The 18288-nt window shown below is 42.5% G+C and overlaps 1 protein-coding gene across 1 annotated transcript in view; it reads left to right on the top strand.

Annotated features, from left to right (window-relative positions):
- gsna (gelsolin a) overlaps window positions 1–18288 on the top strand; it is a 46763-nt gene that overhangs the window by 5294 nt on the left and 23181 nt on the right. Inside the window, exons 2-9 of the mRNA XM_060935444.1 lie at window positions 7977–8174; window positions 8452–8606; window positions 13039–13200; window positions 13632–13781; window positions 15116–15205; window positions 15298–15430; window positions 15685–15989; window positions 16114–16247. Coding sequence (XP_060791427.1) covers window positions 7982–8174; window positions 8452–8606; window positions 13039–13200; window positions 13632–13781; window positions 15116–15205; window positions 15298–15430; window positions 15685–15989; window positions 16114–16247 — 1322 coding nt within the window. The 5' untranslated portion in view covers window positions 7977–7981. The remainder of the gene's footprint in view (window positions 1–7976; window positions 8175–8451; window positions 8607–13038; window positions 13201–13631; window positions 13782–15115; window positions 15206–15297; window positions 15431–15684; window positions 15990–16113; window positions 16248–18288) is intronic.

Here is an 18288-nt window from a genome sequence, read left to right as displayed (position 1 = left end):
GACAAGATGCGTAGCTCCGAGTTGGCTATAAACCATGGATGACGAGATTGAGTGGAATAACTTTTATTCTATCCACAGTCACTGGATTTTGAGAAGCAAAACATTTTTTTTTTATTTTTTGCAAATTCAATAAATAAAAACTTTATACGAAACGTCCGACAAAATAATTTCCGCTTAGAATGTAAACAAACCGGCGAAATGACAGGAGCAATTTGTGAAAAATGCTATAATAATAATTCCTGAAAAATAAAAAAAAGATATGTTCTTACCATCAAATACTTTCATTCCATATATTCTTTTTTTATGTTTTTGGGGGGTTTTGTTTTCGAGTAGAGTTTTTATTTCGTCCTCAGTTGGTTCAGCAACACGCTCTGCCATTTTGTTTTTCTCTACTCACGGTATATGAGCTGATAGCCTAGTAGCAGAGTAGCCAATCAGAGCGCACGATTGCTCATATCCAGTCAGTCAATGTGGATAGAATGACATGAGATCGCTAGTTAAGTTGTTTTGGGTTTTTCCCCCCTCTTCAAATCAGTGCCAAGCAACAATCAGAAAACAGAAAAGCGAAAGTTTGGTGCAACCGTTACTTTTCATTTTCTACCGACTACAGTCTGAACCACTTTGTTTCTATTGTCAGACAAAAGGTTAAAGGTCATCTAGATAAAATAGGCACGAAGTAGAAATACCCATGACCATCTTTGACGTCCCACATCCTTTTCTTTTCAGTGAATTGGCTTTTATGTTGGGAAAATTTTATTCATATTTGGTCTGACTTCTGCAAGAGCTAAACTGCAGACAGTGGCACTTTGTTGGTTTGTCGCCCAAATCATTCATTCACTCGTTCATTCTCAGCTGACATTTAAGGGCAAGAGGCGGGATACACCCTGGACAGGTCGCCAATCTATTGCGCTGTCGCCTAACAGATACGCCCGATTTGTCAGCTCATTTTATCTCATCCATAAATGGAAATTACATCTAGACCATCATGTATTATTTGGTTTGTGGACCATTCTTAGCACCTACAGTGGTGCTTGAAAGTTTGTGAACCCTTTAGAATTTTCTACATTTCTGCATAAATATGACCGAAAACATCATCAGACTTTCACACAAGCCCTAAAAGTAGATAAAGAGAATCCAGTTAAACAAATGAGACAAAATATTATACTTGGTCATTTATTTATTGAGGGAAATGATCCAATATTACATATCTGTGAGTGGCAAAAGTATGTGAACCTCGAGGATTAGCAGTTAATTTGAAGGTGAAATTAGAGTCAGGTGTTTTCAATCAATGGGATGACAATCAGGTGTGAGTGGGCACCCTGTTTTATTTAAAGAACAGGGATCTATCAAAGTCTGATCTTCACAACACATGTTTGTGGAAGTGTATCATGGCACGAACAAAGGAGATTTCTGAGGACCTCAGAAAAAGCGTTGTTGATGCTCATCAGGCTGGAAAAGGTTACAAAACCATCTCTAAAGAGTTTGGACTCCACCAATCCACAGTCAGACAGATTGTGTACAAATGGAGGAAATTCAAGACCATTGTTACCCTCCCCAGGAGTGGTCGACCAACAAAGATCACTCCAAGAGCAAGGCGTGTTATAGTCGGCCCGGTCACAAAGGACCCCAGGGTAACTTCTAAGCAACTGAAGGCCTCTCTCACATTGGCTAATGTTAATGTTCATGAGTCCACCATCAGGAGAACACTGAACAACACTGGTGTGCATGGCAGGGTTGCAAGGAGAAAGCCACTGCTCTCCAAAAAGAACATTGCTGCTCGTCTGCAGTTTGCTAAAGATCATGTGGACAAGCCAGAAGGCTATTGGAAAAATGTTTTGTGGACGGATGAGACCAAAATAGAACTTTTTGGTTTAAATCAGAAGCGTTATGTTTGGAGAAAGGAAAACACTGCATTCCAGCATAAGAACCTTATGCCATCTGTGAAACATGGTGGTGGTAGTATCATGGTTTGGGCCTGTTTTGCTGCATCTGGGCCAGGATGGCTTGCCATCATTGATGGAACAATGAATTCTGAATTATACCAGCGAATTCTAAAGGAAAATGTCAGGACATCTGTCCATGAACTGAATCTCAAGAGAAGGTGGGTCATGCAGCAAGACAACGACCCTAAGCACACAAGTCGTTCTACCAAAGAATGGTTAAAGAAGAATAAAGTTAATGTTTTGGAATGGCCAAGTCAAAGTCCTGACCTTAATCCAATCGAAATGTTGTGGAAGGACCTGAAGTGAACAGTTCATGTGAGGAAACCCGCCAACATCCCAGAGTTGAAGCTGTTCTGTACTGAGGAATGGGCTAAAATTCCTCCAAGCCGGTGTGCAGGACTGATCAACAGTTACCGGAAATGTTTATTTGCAGTTATTGCTGCACAAGGGGATCACACCAGATACTGAAAGCAAAGGTTCACATACTTTTGCCACTCACAGTTATGTAATATTGGATCATTTTCCTCAATAAATAAACGACCAAGTATAATATTTTTGTCTCATTTGTTTAACTGGGTTCTCTTTATCTACTTTTAGGACTTGTGTGAAAATCTGATCATATTTTAGGTCATATTTATGCAGAAATATAGAAAATACTAAAGGGTTCACAAACTTTCAAGCACCACTGTATATGACATATATTATTCCAGCATTTAATCTACCGACTGTTTCATGGTCTAGAGTAAGCCTTATGAGGATTGGAGACTTCTCAGGGTAGCTGCTGCCTCTATAAGTTATTCATCCTATTTTCAGCCTGTTTCTTTAAATTTTGCAAGAGGATTGGGGTGGAGCTGAAAAAATCTCAAACATCCTCAAGCACCCACCACAAGTGCTTCTGCCAACATGAGCCCCCAATCCAAGAGCCTCACTGCAATGTCATGCCAAAACTGACACAGAGCTGTGTTAAAGCTCAGTGCTTGCACTTGGAGTGTTTTTATGTGCTGGAAACGTGGGGGTTTGGAAAGGCAGCTGGAGCAAATGTTTCAGCAGGCGGCAGCTGCCGTTCTCATTCTGCTCGCCTGAGTCACAGCTCTTCCTCTTCATGAGGGCTTGGTCTAAATGGCCTTCAGGACAGGAAAAAAACCTTCCAGTCCCCTGAGTTGATAGCGACTCCCAGTTTTGGGAGTCGTCTGTATACTATGCGAGGTGGTGTACAGTGGACGTAGTTACCTAAGAAGCAAATATGTTTAGGCCACTACCCAAAAAGTAATGAATAGGAATAAATTTACTCGTAAGATCACCAGAAAAAGCGCTTCATTTAAAGGCTAAGGGGGTGTACTCAGAGTTGGTGATTTACAGTAAGTTCAAAACATGACATTAGATACACAGTATTCTGTTTTTGTACTAAGCTAGTGATTTTATTGGCTAGTGCTCTCGTGACACGAGTACGGTATTGTATATTTCAAAGATTTGCCTTTAAAACATGATCTGCTCATACTGAACAGCCTTCAACACACATAGTACTGAGTGTTTGTCTTGACTCTGCTTCATGAGTGCACTGGAATTTTTTTTTTTTTTAGTCTGATTCCTTTCATAGTTTCTTGTTGTTTCAGGGAGTTTTTCCTCACAACTGTCACCTCTGGCTCACTCATTAAGGATCTAAATATAAATCTCGGCTCCTTCTGGATTTCTGTCTATTGTTAAAAGTGCTGTACAAACAGAATAGTAGGCGTATCAGACGCTCGCTGGCCGTGCTGTGAAAATTTCCCATGCAGACACTCATCTAAGTTTCCAAATCTGTCACTGCTTAAGTCTTGAATATTTTCTATCATGAATACTATCATTACAAAGCTTATAATTTCTGCTTTCCGAAGGATTGCATCTGGTTAAGATCTGTTCAGTACTTTGGAAGTAACAGCAGGTTGAATTTGGTACAACAGAGTAAAAACTGCTCACGTGATGTCGGGAAACTGCCGGTGCTTTTCTTTTTGAGTCACGGGAAAGCGGTCCGTCTCTCTCTCTCTTCTGATCAGTTTCCAACTGGATTACTCATGAATATCAATCAGATAACTTTTACAGGGATGTTCTTTCGCTCTCACTGTTTCTGATGACGTATTCAGCAAAATTTTCCGTCTGCTAGTTATGGTGTTATGATTCATGGGAGACTTTGAAGTGAGTTTTCAGAGCTTGACCTACTTATTTTTTCAAATCAAACTGATTCATGTAAATAAATAACTATTTTAGAATATAACTGTAGTCTGGGTGCGATTTGCTGGGGGGGATGGTGGGGATCATCCCCCCCTCTGGTTTTTATCTCTGCTGAAAAAAAATCCTCGGGGACAACCCTGTCAATAAAACAAACAAACCAAAAAAAAAGTTGACATGACAGGCATGTTGTGACACAGTATTCTATGGTCTACATTGCACTCACTTTCAAAATGACCCGAAGTGGTAGCTTTGATGTTCATGAACGTCCCCAGCAAATAGATACATTGTAGATAATAACAATATCCAGAGTGTGAACGTGGATTTAGCGCCATGAATCACATCCTTACTGATGAGCGCAACAGAATGAATGTATCCACACTGACAGCCTTCTTTTCCTCGCTGTCAGTGGGCCAGACGTGCGTTCCTTCCCTGCTGAGAAATTCGCAGAAATGTGGATTAAAGAAGGGCGAAACGCGACGGATAGCGCACCGACGGGAAAGCAGAAAAGGCCACATGGACTGCGCCATCAGAGCAAACTGTTCATTTAGTATTCATGTATTTTAGTGATTTTCGAGTCACTGCCCATTTAATCCGGAGGGAGAGAAACATCACAGCAACGCGACAAGCAATGCGAACTTTGTTGTGTGTTAGTGTTCGTGTATTTAGTCAGAGAGATAGGAAGATGAATTTACTATCTCTGGTTTAGTGTTCGTTTTCATTTAGTGTTTGTGGCAGCGGGGGCGTGGTCAAGCATCGGTCTGTGACAGAAGGACGGCAGGACAGAACTGATTTCACACAACTCGCTTTTATTCAGCTTTTCAGCTTCTATCTGCACTCTCACACACGCACACACATCAATCGTCTAGTTGTGGAGAGAGCTCCCACTGCTCTCGCTCTCTCTCCTTAAATAGGGCGCGGTCACTGGGAAGCCACACAAACAATTAACGACAGGTGTAGTGATTCTGCCACTTACCTTCCCTGACTCCGCCCTCCTGTCACAGACCGATGCTTGACCACGCCCCCGCTGCCACAGTGTTATTCATTTGATATCATCGGATGTTATTGAGCTGTTAGCCTATTGTTACCTTAGTTTTGTGACGTTTCATGATTAAAAAAAAAAACATCCCCCCTTCTGGTTTTTTGACAAATCGCACCCTGACTGTAGTTCATCTCATCATCTCTAGCCGCTTTATCCTGTTCTACAGGGTAGCAGGCAAGCTGGAGCCTATCCCAGCTGACTATGGGCGAAAGGTGGGGTACACCCTGGACAAGTCGCCAGGTCATCACAGGGCTGACACATAGACACAGACAACCATTCACACTCACATTCACACCTACGCTCAATTTAGAGTCACCAGTTAACCTAACCTGCATGTCTTTGGACTGTGGGGGAAACCGGAGCACCCGGAGGAAACCCACGCGGACACGGGGAGAACATGCAAACTCCGCACAGAAAGGCCCTCGCCAGCCACGGGGCTCGAACCCGGACCTTCTTGCTGTGAGGCGACAGCGCTAACCACTACACCACCGTGCCGCCCCGAATATAACTGTAGTTGTTTTGATTAAAAATATTGAGAACCTAGTCGTCGGAATGAGATTGTAAAAAAACGGAAGTCAGAATCACAAGTGTCAGTTTCAGTTCAGTTAATGTGAATTGTTTATTGGACGTGGATCAGACAGTTTATTCAAGGTTCGCCTTGAAAGCTGTGAATATTATCATTTATATTCTTTCATATAAACACTAGTAGGCTCTACTTCTGAGAACTACAAAGGCCTACAGAGCACAAAGAGGGGATTAGAAATAATCTTTTATTACTTTTTTTTTTTGTGTACCGATTTAACATTTTTACCTAATTAGCATAATGCTAACTAAATACTAATTTGCGCAATTTGTTTTTACTAATTTTTCAAACTTTGCATTCAGTATATAACCATCTACGTGCTGCCAATTTCCATGTAAATATCTTGAAAAATAATCATTTGATCTCATTGGTTAATGAGGCCCATTTTAGACCATGTGATCCTCATACAGAACATTACAGCAGCTTTCTAAAAATTAAGCCCTTTTTTTTCAAACTTTGATTTGTAATATCTCAAGAACGGAAAACATATTTTAATTCTGTAAAAAGTATGTTGGCAGCACGGTGGTGTAGTGGTTAGCGCTGTCGCCTCACAGCAAGAAGGTCCGGGTTTGAGCCCCGTGGCCGGCGAGGGCCTTTCTGTGCGGAGTTTGCATGTTCTCCCCGTGTCCGCGTGGGTTTCCTCCGGGTGCTCCGGTTTCCCCCACAGTCCAAAGACATGCAGGTTAGGTTAACTGGTGACTCTAAATTGAGCGTAGGTGTGAATGTGAGTGTGAATGGTTGTCTGTGTCTATGTGTCAGCCCTGTGATGACCTGGCGACTTGTCCAGGGTGTACCCCGCCTTTCGCCCGTAGTCAGCTGGGATAGGCTTCAGCTTGCCTGCGACCCTGTAGAACAGGATAAAGCGGCTCGAGATAATGAGATGAGATGAGAAAAAGTATGTTGTTTAGCATTCAGTTCTGAATTCAATGAGAGCAGTTTGGATTGAATGGAAATATTCACCTTATGATTAGACCAAATCATGAAAATAATGATAATTTGTCATCTGAGCAAATTCGTTTTAGTATACTGTTTTGGAATTGGCCATCACTGAGGCAGGCCAGGTTACACTGCTGCTTCACCACTCCAGTGGATCTGGATTGATCCTGAGCTCAGGTTACCATCTGCATGGAGTTTTGTCAGTGTCTCTAAGGCCAAGTTTACATTAGACCGTATCTGTCTGGTTTTCTTCGCGGATGCACTGTCCGTTTACATTAAAACGCCTGGAAACGGGAATCCGTCAGGGTCCACGTATTCAATCCAGATCGTGTCTGGTCCGGTGCTGTGTAAACATTCAGAATACGCGGATACGCTGTGCTGAGCTCTAGCTGGCGTCGTCATTGGACAGCGTCACTGTGACATCCACCTTCCTGATTCGCTGGCGTTGGTCATGTGACGCGACTGCTGAAAAACGGCGCGGACTTCCACCTTTTATCACCTTTCATTAAAGAGTATAAAAGTATGAAAATACTGCAAATACTGATGCAAATACTGCCCATTATGTAGTTATGATTGTCTTTAGGCTTGCCATCCTTCCACTTGCAAGTGGTAAGTGACGCGCATGCCCGACATGCACTGAGATCACACACACAGCGGCTCAGTCCCAAATCACTGCTCGTGCACTCCACTCGCGCGCTCTGTGAGCTGCGCAGGGCCGGAGTGCGCACCCTCCAGAGGGCACTCGCTGTTCAGGGCGGAGTGATTTGGAGCGCAGGATGCCTGCGGAGCCGAGCGTATCCGTGTATTGGTGTTGCTGTGTGCACGCGAATCGTGTATTGGCGTTGCTGTGTGCACGCTAATCGTTTTAAAAATGTTAATCTGATGATCCGCTGATACGGTCTAATGTAAACCCCACCTAAATGTCTGTGCAGGTTTCCTGTTGGTTTTCCTCCTAAAAACATGCTGATATGTGGATTGGGGACTCTGAATTGCCCCTAGGCGTGAATGAGTGTGTAAATGAGGGCATGTGTGTGTGTGTGCATGCATGGTGCTCTGGATTGGACTGGTATCCCAGCGAGGGCATTTTCTCACCTTGCACCTATTGTTCCCAGATAAGCTCCGAATCCACCATGACCCTGATCGGGATTAAGCACTTACTAAAGTTGAATGAATGAATGAATCACTGAGGCACAGCTCTGGACTGTTACATGGTACGGAATTTGCAGAATACAATCCCCTTCGATGAGATGTGCATTTTTCTTTCCAGACAGCATGGTGTATCATCCCGAGTTTGAGAAGGCAGGCCAGCAGCCTGGACTGCAGGTGTGGAGGGTTGAGAACTTTGACTTGGTTCCTGTACCAGAGAACTTGTATGGAGGGTTCTACACAGGCGACGCCTATGTGGTCCTCAACACCATCAAACAGCGCTCTGGGAACCTGCAGTACGATCTGCACTTCTGGCTGGGTAAGACCATCAGATCCGTAAGAGCTGTGGCCTGATCTGACCCAAAGCTTGTAGCACTTTAGCACTAAAGCGAGCTTCGGTAACAGAAATTGGGTGTATTAAATTAGCAATGGAAGCATTTTGACATTAAATCTGGCCCGTGTATAAAGACCATGCTCCATTTTGATTCCACTGGTTTAAATTTCCTTCAGCACCATGTCGCACAGCAAACTGAACCAGAACGTTTGTATGATGGTCATATAAACCTGTACAATTGTTCTTTGCTTTTGTCCTCCAGGTGACTACTGTACGCAGGATGAAAGTGGATCAGCTGCCATATTTACAGTGCAGCTGGATGATCACCTGGGTGGAAAACCCATCCAATACCGTGAAGTCCAGGGACACGAGTCTAAAACTTTCCTGGGCTACTTTAAGAAAGGTTTGCAGTACATGGTAAGTGCACATATAACAGAGTTAAAACTGTCTCAATTTCTGTTATTAAAGGTCACAACCATGTGAGGTAAGTAGACGCTGTACTTGACAATATATAGTGCATAGCGGTAAATTAACTTCCTGATGATTAGAAGTTATAAGGTTGTTGAGTGAAACATTAGAGGCTGTATTTACAGACTTTGTGCGTGTGGATGAGGCCAGTTTATCTGATGATCTGCCAAAAACGTGTATGCAAACAAACACAGGAACCCATTTTGCTTTCTGTTTGGAAACGGCTGCCGCAAATTGGAATGGTATCTAAAGAACCAAGTACAAACTGGAGGCAAATTAAAATTCACGTACATGCAGAAGTGATCTCAGAATACACTGTAAAAAAGAATAGTTGAGAATACTTGAAATTTCAAGGCAACAGTCTGCATTAATAATTTTATGTTTTGCCAACGATGTGCCCATGATAATCCAAACTATGATAACACTGTTATCTTTATTAAGAATTCTTAATTAAGTCAATTTTCAATTCCTCATTCTGCCAACATAGATTTCTCTTTTTGCTGAACAGTGGCATTCACAGTAGTACAAAAAGGCAATTGAGGTTCTCACAATTTTTGGGGGGGCTTTTTTCACCTTTATTTGGATAGGACAGTGTAGAGACAGGAAATGGCAGGAGAGAGAGAGATATCAGGAAGTGACCTCAGGTCAGAATCAAACCCAGGCCCCCGGATTTATGGTATGGCGCCTTATCCACCTGAGCCACGACAACATGAACTTCAACCGGAGAGAGAACCACATTGCCCAGCCCTTGCATTTGGGAGAGGAAACCACGTGTCTTGGTCATTCAGAGCATGCGCTGAATAAACACCTGTGACAATTATGTATTTCCAATTCAGATTATTCACTATTGTATATTTACACATCATTGAGGTGCACCCTATCAGTTTGATGTGGATTTTTCTTGATGTGGATAATTCTAAAAAATAGAATTATGCTTTGTTCAAGTAATTCCATATTCACAATTGAATGGACAAGAAAATATGAATAATTATTAACAAACAGAAAAATCCACATCAAACTGATAGGGTGCACCTCAATGATGTGTAAATATACAATAGTGAATAATCTGAATTGGAAATACATAATTGTCACAGGTGTTTATTCAGCACATGCTCTTAATGACCAAGACACGGGGTTTCCTCTCCCAAATGCAAGGGCTGGGCAATGTGGTTCTCTCTCTGGTTGAAGATCATGTTGTCGTGGCTCAGGTGGATAAGGCGCCATACCATAAGTCCGGGGACCCGGGTTCGATTCCGACCTGAGGTCATTTCCTGATCTCTCTCCCGCTCATTTCCTGTCTCTACACTGTCCTATCCAAATAAGGGTAAAAAAAAGCCCCCCCAAAAATTGTGAGAACCTCAATTGCCTTTTTGCACTACTGTGAATGCCACTGTTCAGCAAAAAGAGAAATCTATGTTGGCAGAATGAGGAATTGAAAATTGACTTAATTAAGAATTCTTAATAAAGATAACAGTGTTATCATAGTTTGGATTATCATGGGCATACATCATTGGCAAAACATAAAATTCTTAATGCAGACTGTTGCCTTGAAATTTCAAGTATTCTCGACTATTCTTTTTTTACAGTGTAGCTGACACAAGAGTACAATGAAAAGAGCCCGAGTCTACATTACAGGCCTTTAGCAGGCACTCTTATCCAGAGAGACATACAGTACGACATACCCAGAGCAGCCTGGGGAGCAGGTGGGGGTTTGGTGCCATGCTCAAGGGCACTTCAGTCATTCCTGCTGGTCTAGGAAATCAAACCGGCGATGTTTTGGTCCCAAAGCTGTCTCTCTAACCCAGGGGTCACCAAACTTTTTTTCTCTGGGGGCCACATTGTCGTTCCTGACTGTGATGGGGGGCCGGGGTCGGGTCAGCTATATAACATAGAATTGTATGACCCAGACAAATATGACCACCAGCAGGCCTCATTGTGTAGCCTGGCACAGCCATCCCCACTACTACATCCACACTACTATATCAACACTTGATTCCTGGCACATATTTGTTTATCTTTACTAGTGGTTTGCAAAAGTAGTAATCGAGTCTTCACAGTTTGTTTTAATTTGAAATACCACTGATATTCCATTTATTTATTTTCTAATAAAAATAACATCAAAGCTGTCAAGGTAAGAAACATCTGCCTAGTTGAGGTGATTGACACTGGCAAAGGTGAGTGGAAAATTATAAATTGTAGGTAGGTCTGTTGATATTATTAATAATATTAATAATAATTGTGTGCAGCACTTAATAAAGGTCAAATAAATAGGTCTATAAAATAAATACATTTAAAAAAAAAACAGTGAAATTATAATATGAGCAATAGATCAATAGATCACAGCAGTTGTGCTGTGTCCTGCACGTCATTGCTCTCATCCATGGCCAAAGCAAAAAACTCGAATTCTGACGCTTTCTCATTCAGCTGGTCATACAGTACACGTTGTCCCCCAAATCTTCGGTTCGCCTGGTCATAGTAGGTGCGGAGAGACTCACCGCATTGAGCGCATCCTTCTTGTCGGGACACACCTCCTCGGCCACAGCAAGCATGCATACTTTAACAAAGTCCCCATCAGTAAACGGCTTTCCATGGGTAGCTAGCAGGTGAGCTACCTTATAGCTAGCTCGGACAGCAGCCTGGTTGATCTGGGTTTGGCGAAGGAATACATTCTGTTGTGCAGCCAGTCCGCATTTCATCCTCCGAATCCTGTCTTCTCTTGTTTGCCCTCGCAAACTAGCATACTCTTTGTGGCGGGTTTCGTAGTGACGACGTAGATTATATTCTTTGAAAACCGACACACTTTCTTTACATACAAGACAAACTGCACGGTCCTTACACTGAACGAAAAAATAATCGGTGGTCCACTGTTCTTTAAAAACTCTGCACTCTCTGTCAGCTTTTCGCTTACCGCTAGCCATTTTGCTGTCCTGAACACTGACAGTTCTCTGCGCGTGCGCTGCCTGTCACTGCTTGATCGCGAGCATATGACGAAAATTCGGAAAACATGAATAGTTCATTTTATAACTAAATATCAATTTTAATTGATAAAATCAACAAAATACAAGATGCAGACATGTTATTATTTGCCAAAAAGCAATAAAAAAAATAGGCCATGACCACGTTTGGGGATTGCCTCATAGGGCTGGTTCAAGTGGTGGGGGGCAGAGGGGCTGGTCAAAGGAGGGGGGTGGCGGGCCGGAGTCAGCCCGCGAGCTGTAGTTTGATGACCCCTTCTCTAACCATTAGGCCATGGCTTCCCATACCTAAATGCTATTCACTGGATGTTTTTTGTTTTTTGCACCATTCACTGCATGAAATCCCAAAAGAAAAGCAGTTTCTCCAATGCATCAACCATCTTCTTTGGTGCCAACCACCATGCCACGGTTATTGAAAGTCTAAAAAGTGAAGTAATATCTTCGCAAAATGGTCGCGTCAGCCATTAAACATAATAGCTCTATGGTACAGCGATAAAACCCTCAGTTTGAACATACAGTCTCTGTATCCTTGCTTGCACTGAAGAAATACTTTGCGCACACTCACAATGTCAGGTCTTCATAAACTGGAGCAAGTGGTTCATTACAATAACCTTGACTCATAGTGGTTTAATTTTTGAGAATTGGTCCATGTTGAAGATGGAGTGTGACAAGGGTGCCATTTTTATGGTCATTCGAAAATGAAGCAACAAAGCAGCCTTTCAAAAATGGTCAAATGGACACTTCACTTCCATTTTCTAAGTGAACTACCTGTTAAAATATAGCCGCAAGCGGCGATGAAGGGCCCGAGCACCTCTGGTATACCAAATCTGGCATGAATCCAACAAACTGCCTAGGAGGAGAACGCCAAAATGTAAACACGTGTCAAAACGCACAAAACCAAAAATAACTCCCTTCCTATTGAGTATGGCTAATGTAATGTATATTACAATTTTGTTCATCTTGGAGCACCCCACACACCTACCAAATTTGACACAGACAGGTGAAACTATATACCGGGCAAAAGTCTCAATGACATGTAGGGGCGCTATGGAGACACACGACTCTGGTGGACACCAAAGGCTGCGCACCTCCAGTGCTCGGACCCTAACTAATAACAAACTGATCCCTGAGTCGCGGTGGCCAAGACTAATGTGTGTACAAATTTCATGAGTTTTTGCCCATGGGAACCACCTCAAAAATGGCCAAGTCTTCTTGAAGAAGAAGAATCCTTACAAAAACAATAGGGCCTTGCACCTCGGAGGAGTGCCCTCTAATGGACACTGGAGGCCGCGCACCTCTGGTGCTCAGGCCCTAATAAAAGCATTAAGGAACGCACTGCTTAGTCCTTTTTTTCATGATTCAATTATTTGATACTATATTCCTGACTTTAATCCTATTTGTCTCAGAAAGGAGGAGTTGCATCAGGGTTTAAGCATGTTGTCACCAACGAGGTGGTGGTGCAGCGTGTGCTCCAGGTCAGAGGTCGCCGTACCATACGAGCAACCGAGGTGCCGGTCAGCTGGGAGAGCTTTAACCAAGGTGACTGCTTCATCCTGGACCTCGGGAATGTGAGTATCTCAGGGACAGAAATGAAGGAATCTGCTTGTTCTAATCTGTTAACGTTTCTATAATAACGTAAACAGGGACTTTTATAGCAGAGGCTTGATATGAACAGATGTGTAATAGTTGAGATGAAGTTTTCTGGCCTGTACTTGTATTTGACAGTATATACAGTACATAGAAGTAAATTAACTTCCTGATGATTAGAAGTTATAAAGCAGTTAAGTGAAACCTTAGAGGCCATATTTACAGACGTTGTAATATGCTTGTGTTTGTGGGCGTGGCCAGTTTATCTGATTATCTACCAAAAAATTCCATTTATTGAAGGATTCGGAAAGAGAAACAACTTTGGACGTGCTATTATAGGAAAATCAACATCATTCCTAATCACGCTGGTGTGATTTACTCCTTAGTCATCTATCATTTCTGTGTATTACAGGAGATCTACCAGTGGTGTGGATCCAAGAGCAATCGCTTTGAGAAGCTGAAAGCTACTCAGCTTGCCAAGGCGATCCGTGATAACGAGCGTAGTGGGAGAGCCCGCCTGTACGTGTGTGATGAAGGTGTGGAACGAGATAAGATGATTGAGGTAAAAAAAAAAAAACTCAACCCAAGGTTCAGTCTGGACTAACAGCAGTGTCAACTTAGACCCCGTCCACACGTAGCCGGGTATCTGCTAAATCGAAGATATTTTTCTACGTTTTGGCCTGTCATCCACATGAAAACACATCAAAAACGAATATTTAAAAAAACTCCGGGCAAAGTGAAGATTTTTGAAAACTCCATGTATGCCTTTTCGTGTAGACAGAGATAACCGGAGGTTTGCGTTTTAGAACGTCACAATCTGCGCCAAAAAAAATGACAACAAATCTGCCCTGACGTCAAACGTGCAACCTTTGTTTACTGCAGAAGCCAGATTAAGCATGGACTTAAGCTAGCCGCACACTACGGCGATCCACGCGGTACCGAACCGACCCATTTCAGAGCCGACTCCCGACAGGGCACGCACATATCCCCCGACTGTTGACGAGTGCAGTCGCGATTGAAGCAACACGTGACAACTTAATAGCTTTGTGATTGGCTATTGGATATAGTTACTGTTAAATCCAACACTTGAAGATGCTACAGGCTGAATTACAAATGACACAACACGGAATATGTAGCGCACTATCTAGGCTGCATGAGCTATTATTCCCAACCTTAAATAGTGCACTTATATAGGGGAGTTAAAGCGATTTGGAATTCAGCCACACAACTTGAGCAGAGTGGTTTTCCAGCCCACTGTGTCTATGGATAAAGCTTCAGTCTATGGAATTACAGTATATACCTGCATTAGGTGCTACCAACACGTATTTCTCGCGCTAGAAATTGTGTTTAATGATGTCACGTGTTATATGCGAAAGATATGATTGGCTATTGCTCGCGACTCTCGCCGATCAGTCTGGCTCCCGATTAGTTTTTCGAATCGGCTGTGAGATGAGTCGGTACCAATCGAAAACTAGTCTTTACGCCTGACTCGCGACTTCAGTTGGCTCGGTACGCTGAAAATCGGCGTAGTGTGCGGCTAGCTAAAGAGTAATGGATCGGAGTAGTGCCTTGAAAGCGTTAATTATTGTGCAGGTGCTATTTACATGTTTAATTTTAGAAGCCCAAGTACTGCTCCAAGAGCACAGGCGATGTGATTAGGGGGTAGGATTTGGGGAAATAATGCCATCTACAGGTTTGGAATGCTTATGAATGTGATTGAAAACGCAGATGTTCGGTTATGTGTGGAAGGGATTTTTTTCGAAGACGAGGTGGTGTGGATAAAACATTTTTATAAACGGAGGGGGGGAAAATGTTCGGTTTTAAAAATACCCGGCTACGTGTGTACATGGCATTAGTCAACAGGACTTTGTACAAATGTTCTTTATCCGATGACAGGTTCTAGGAGAAAAGCCAGACCTGCCTGAAGGAGCTGATGAGGACCTCAAAGCAGACGCATCCAACAGGAAACTGGCTAAACTGTACAAGGTGCTCTGACTATTCAAACAGATGGAATGGTGAAGACGGAAAACACACTCTTCTTGAATTCCTTGTCTGAAGTACGGTCTTGTAATCCACAGGTTTCAGACACTAGCGGCACCATGTCCATGGCCTTGGTGGCTGATGAGAACCCTTTTACTCAAAGTGCTTTGGAGTCCACGGATTGCTTTATTCTGGACCATGGTTCAGATGGCAAGATCTTTGTCTGGAAAGGTGAGCAAGCAAAACTAAAACCAGTAACCAATAACCGTCATAAAATGAAAAAACCCTCATGTCCTCCTGCCATCACAAATAGTAGCCAGCCAATCTTGTGAAAATACAGTACAACATAAAATATCATAATTTTGCTCATCACTAACATTAGTGTTTGAAAAATCCCATGGATTCCAAAACTAGAAGAGTTCTACTGTATACGATAAAAGTTTTGTTGACAACTCTTTTCCCATCCGATGGCTTCCGCCAAACAGGAAAGGACGCCAATGTTGAGGAGCGCAAGGCAGCCATGAAAGGAGCAGATGGCTTCATTAAGAAGATGGGCTACGCGAAGCACACTCAGGTGCAGGTCCTCCCCGAGATGGGCGAGACTCCACTGTTCAAGCAGTTCTTCAAGAACTGGCGTGATGTGGACCAGACAGACGGCATGGGCGTGGCGTACGTTTCCAACCACATCGCCAAGATTGAGAAGGTGCCATTCGATGCTGCCACGCTGCACGATTCGCCTGCCATGGCAGCACAGCACGGCATGATTGATGACGGCAGTGGAGAGAAACAGGTTAGAGCCCAACACCTGCAGCAATTTAATGAATAATGACAACTCATATGATCACATTCATTCAGCAGGTTTGTGAAGTTAATGTTTCCGAGCAACAATAAAGCATCTGATTGTTTCTCTACAGATCTGGCGTATCGAAGGCTCTGACAAGGTTCCTGTTGACCCGTCCACTTACGGTCAGTTCTACGGCGGAGACAGTTACATCATCCTTTACAACTACAGACACGGCGGCAGACAGGGACACATCATCTATATTTGGTAAGACTTCGCGACAAGTTATAAACGTGTACTATCAAATGCAAAGTGTATCATGGATCTGATATACTGTATAAGGAATAAAGCATATGAAGCAGAGTTACTTTTAATGTCACAGTTAAAAGTATTTTGTTTATAATTCTTACACACCATCACTGAATGTATACGAAGAGTTTGGTTCCAAAACGCTATATATCCAATTCCATTGTTTCGAGAAAAATCACTTTTTCTGATTAAGGGAAGTGATAAAAGGAAAACCACTGTATCCTGTTTTAAAATTTATTGACTAACTCCTTAATGATGATAAACTTCAAAAATGAAATCCAGAACTAATTAACAGCTTTTAACTGAACCAAGTAATTATTTTTTTGCCAAGTCGCTACATATCCACGCCACGGCATTTCCCCCCAAAATGCTACATAGCCCTTTCTATTTGAAGTGCATTTAACCGTGTTCTTTCATGACAGATTATTTTATAGATTTTTTTTTAGATTATTTTATCGAAATTATTCATAATTCAGCGTGAAACTGTCCAATAAATGCGAGAAGGGCTGAAGCGATTTCCTACTTCATGGGCGCAGCCATCTTAGAATATTTCACGCCAATGGCAGCCTCTGATTGGCCAAATGGATATGTCTGGTTTTGAGAAAAATAGTTGATGGCGCTTGTTGCATTTTGGAATGAAAGGCCGTTATGCAGTGTGTAAATCGATGGCAGATATCGTGTTTTGGCGAAAACTGAATATGCTACGAGTGAGATATGATAATTGCTGATGGTTTGGTGGCGGGAGTTTCAATTTTTCCAAATTTGGTGTTTATCGTGTTTTGGAACCAAACTCTTCATACCGTACACACACACACACATATAGTGGTCGAATTGTAAAATCAAACCAGGGGGGATGGTGAAATTTTTAGTCGCATGTCGACCCATCGGTCGGTCCATCGGTGGGAAACTGGTTTGCTTTTAGGAGGGTTTGCACACAACGTAGGTCTGTGGACCTTGTTCATTTACCAGACATACAGTATTTTGTGCTGATAAAGTGTGTAGTACACACGGTGTACCCTTTTTATTGTTGTAAAAAACATAATACACTGGCATTTTACTGTAAAACATGCACAGTGTGGATGTCATGTGTCATATTTAGTCAGTCTCCTGGCTGACATACCGACCACATTCTCCATATTAAGGTGAAATGCAGATGACAAATTTGAAGTGTAACTTCATAGTCATGGTAGGCTCCTTTTAAATCGTTTGGTAAATAATTTATTAAAACCTCAGCAGGCAATGTAAATGAACAACTGAATCTTTTCATATCAAGTCAATAGAATTTTTATTCAAAGCTGAACATTGGGAACATTGAGTTAAATACAGAGGTAGGTAGGGAACCAATAAGCTAAAACAAGCAACAGTAAATTGTAAATCAGACTAAACTTCCTAAAAGATGTTTGAGGTATTATGCATTTTTTTGTTTTTTCCTTTTTGTTATTATTGTGTTTATTCTTATGAGTAACGCAAATTATACATGTCCATACCGGTTATTATTTTAATGGAAAGAAAAGAAAAGTACTTATAATGTTATTTCTGATTTATTTATTATCTGAACAAGGATTTGAGCAGGCAGCACGGTGGTGTAGTGGTTAGCGCTGTCGCCTTACAGCAAGAAGGTCCTGGGTTCGAGCCCCGGGGCCGGCGAGGGCCTTTCTGTGTGGAGTTTGCATGTTGTCCGCGTGGGTTTGCTCCGGTTTCCCCCACAGTCCAAAGACATGCAGGTTAGGTTAACTGGTGACTCTAAATTGAGCGTAGGTGTGAATGTGAGTGTGAATGGTTGTCTGTGTCTATGTGTCAGCCCTGTGATGACCTGGCGACTTGTCCAGGGTGTACCCCGCCTTTCACCCGTAGTCAGCTGGGATAGGCTCCAGCTTGCCTGCGACCCTGTAGAAGGATAAAGCGGCTAGAGGTAATGAGATGAGATGAGGATTTGAGCTTTGAAAAATGACCGAATTCTTTCTGTAACGTTGATTCCCGCTGTTATCTAGGTCACGTA

The sequence above is a fragment of the Neoarius graeffei genome, chromosome 12, assembly GCF_027579695.1.
Source record: "Neoarius graeffei isolate fNeoGra1 chromosome 12, fNeoGra1.pri, whole genome shotgun sequence".
In the NCBI taxonomy this organism is placed as follows: domain Eukaryota; kingdom Metazoa; phylum Chordata; class Actinopteri; order Siluriformes; family Ariidae; genus Neoarius; species Neoarius graeffei.
This window is presented reverse-complemented; position numbering and strand designations above follow the sequence as displayed.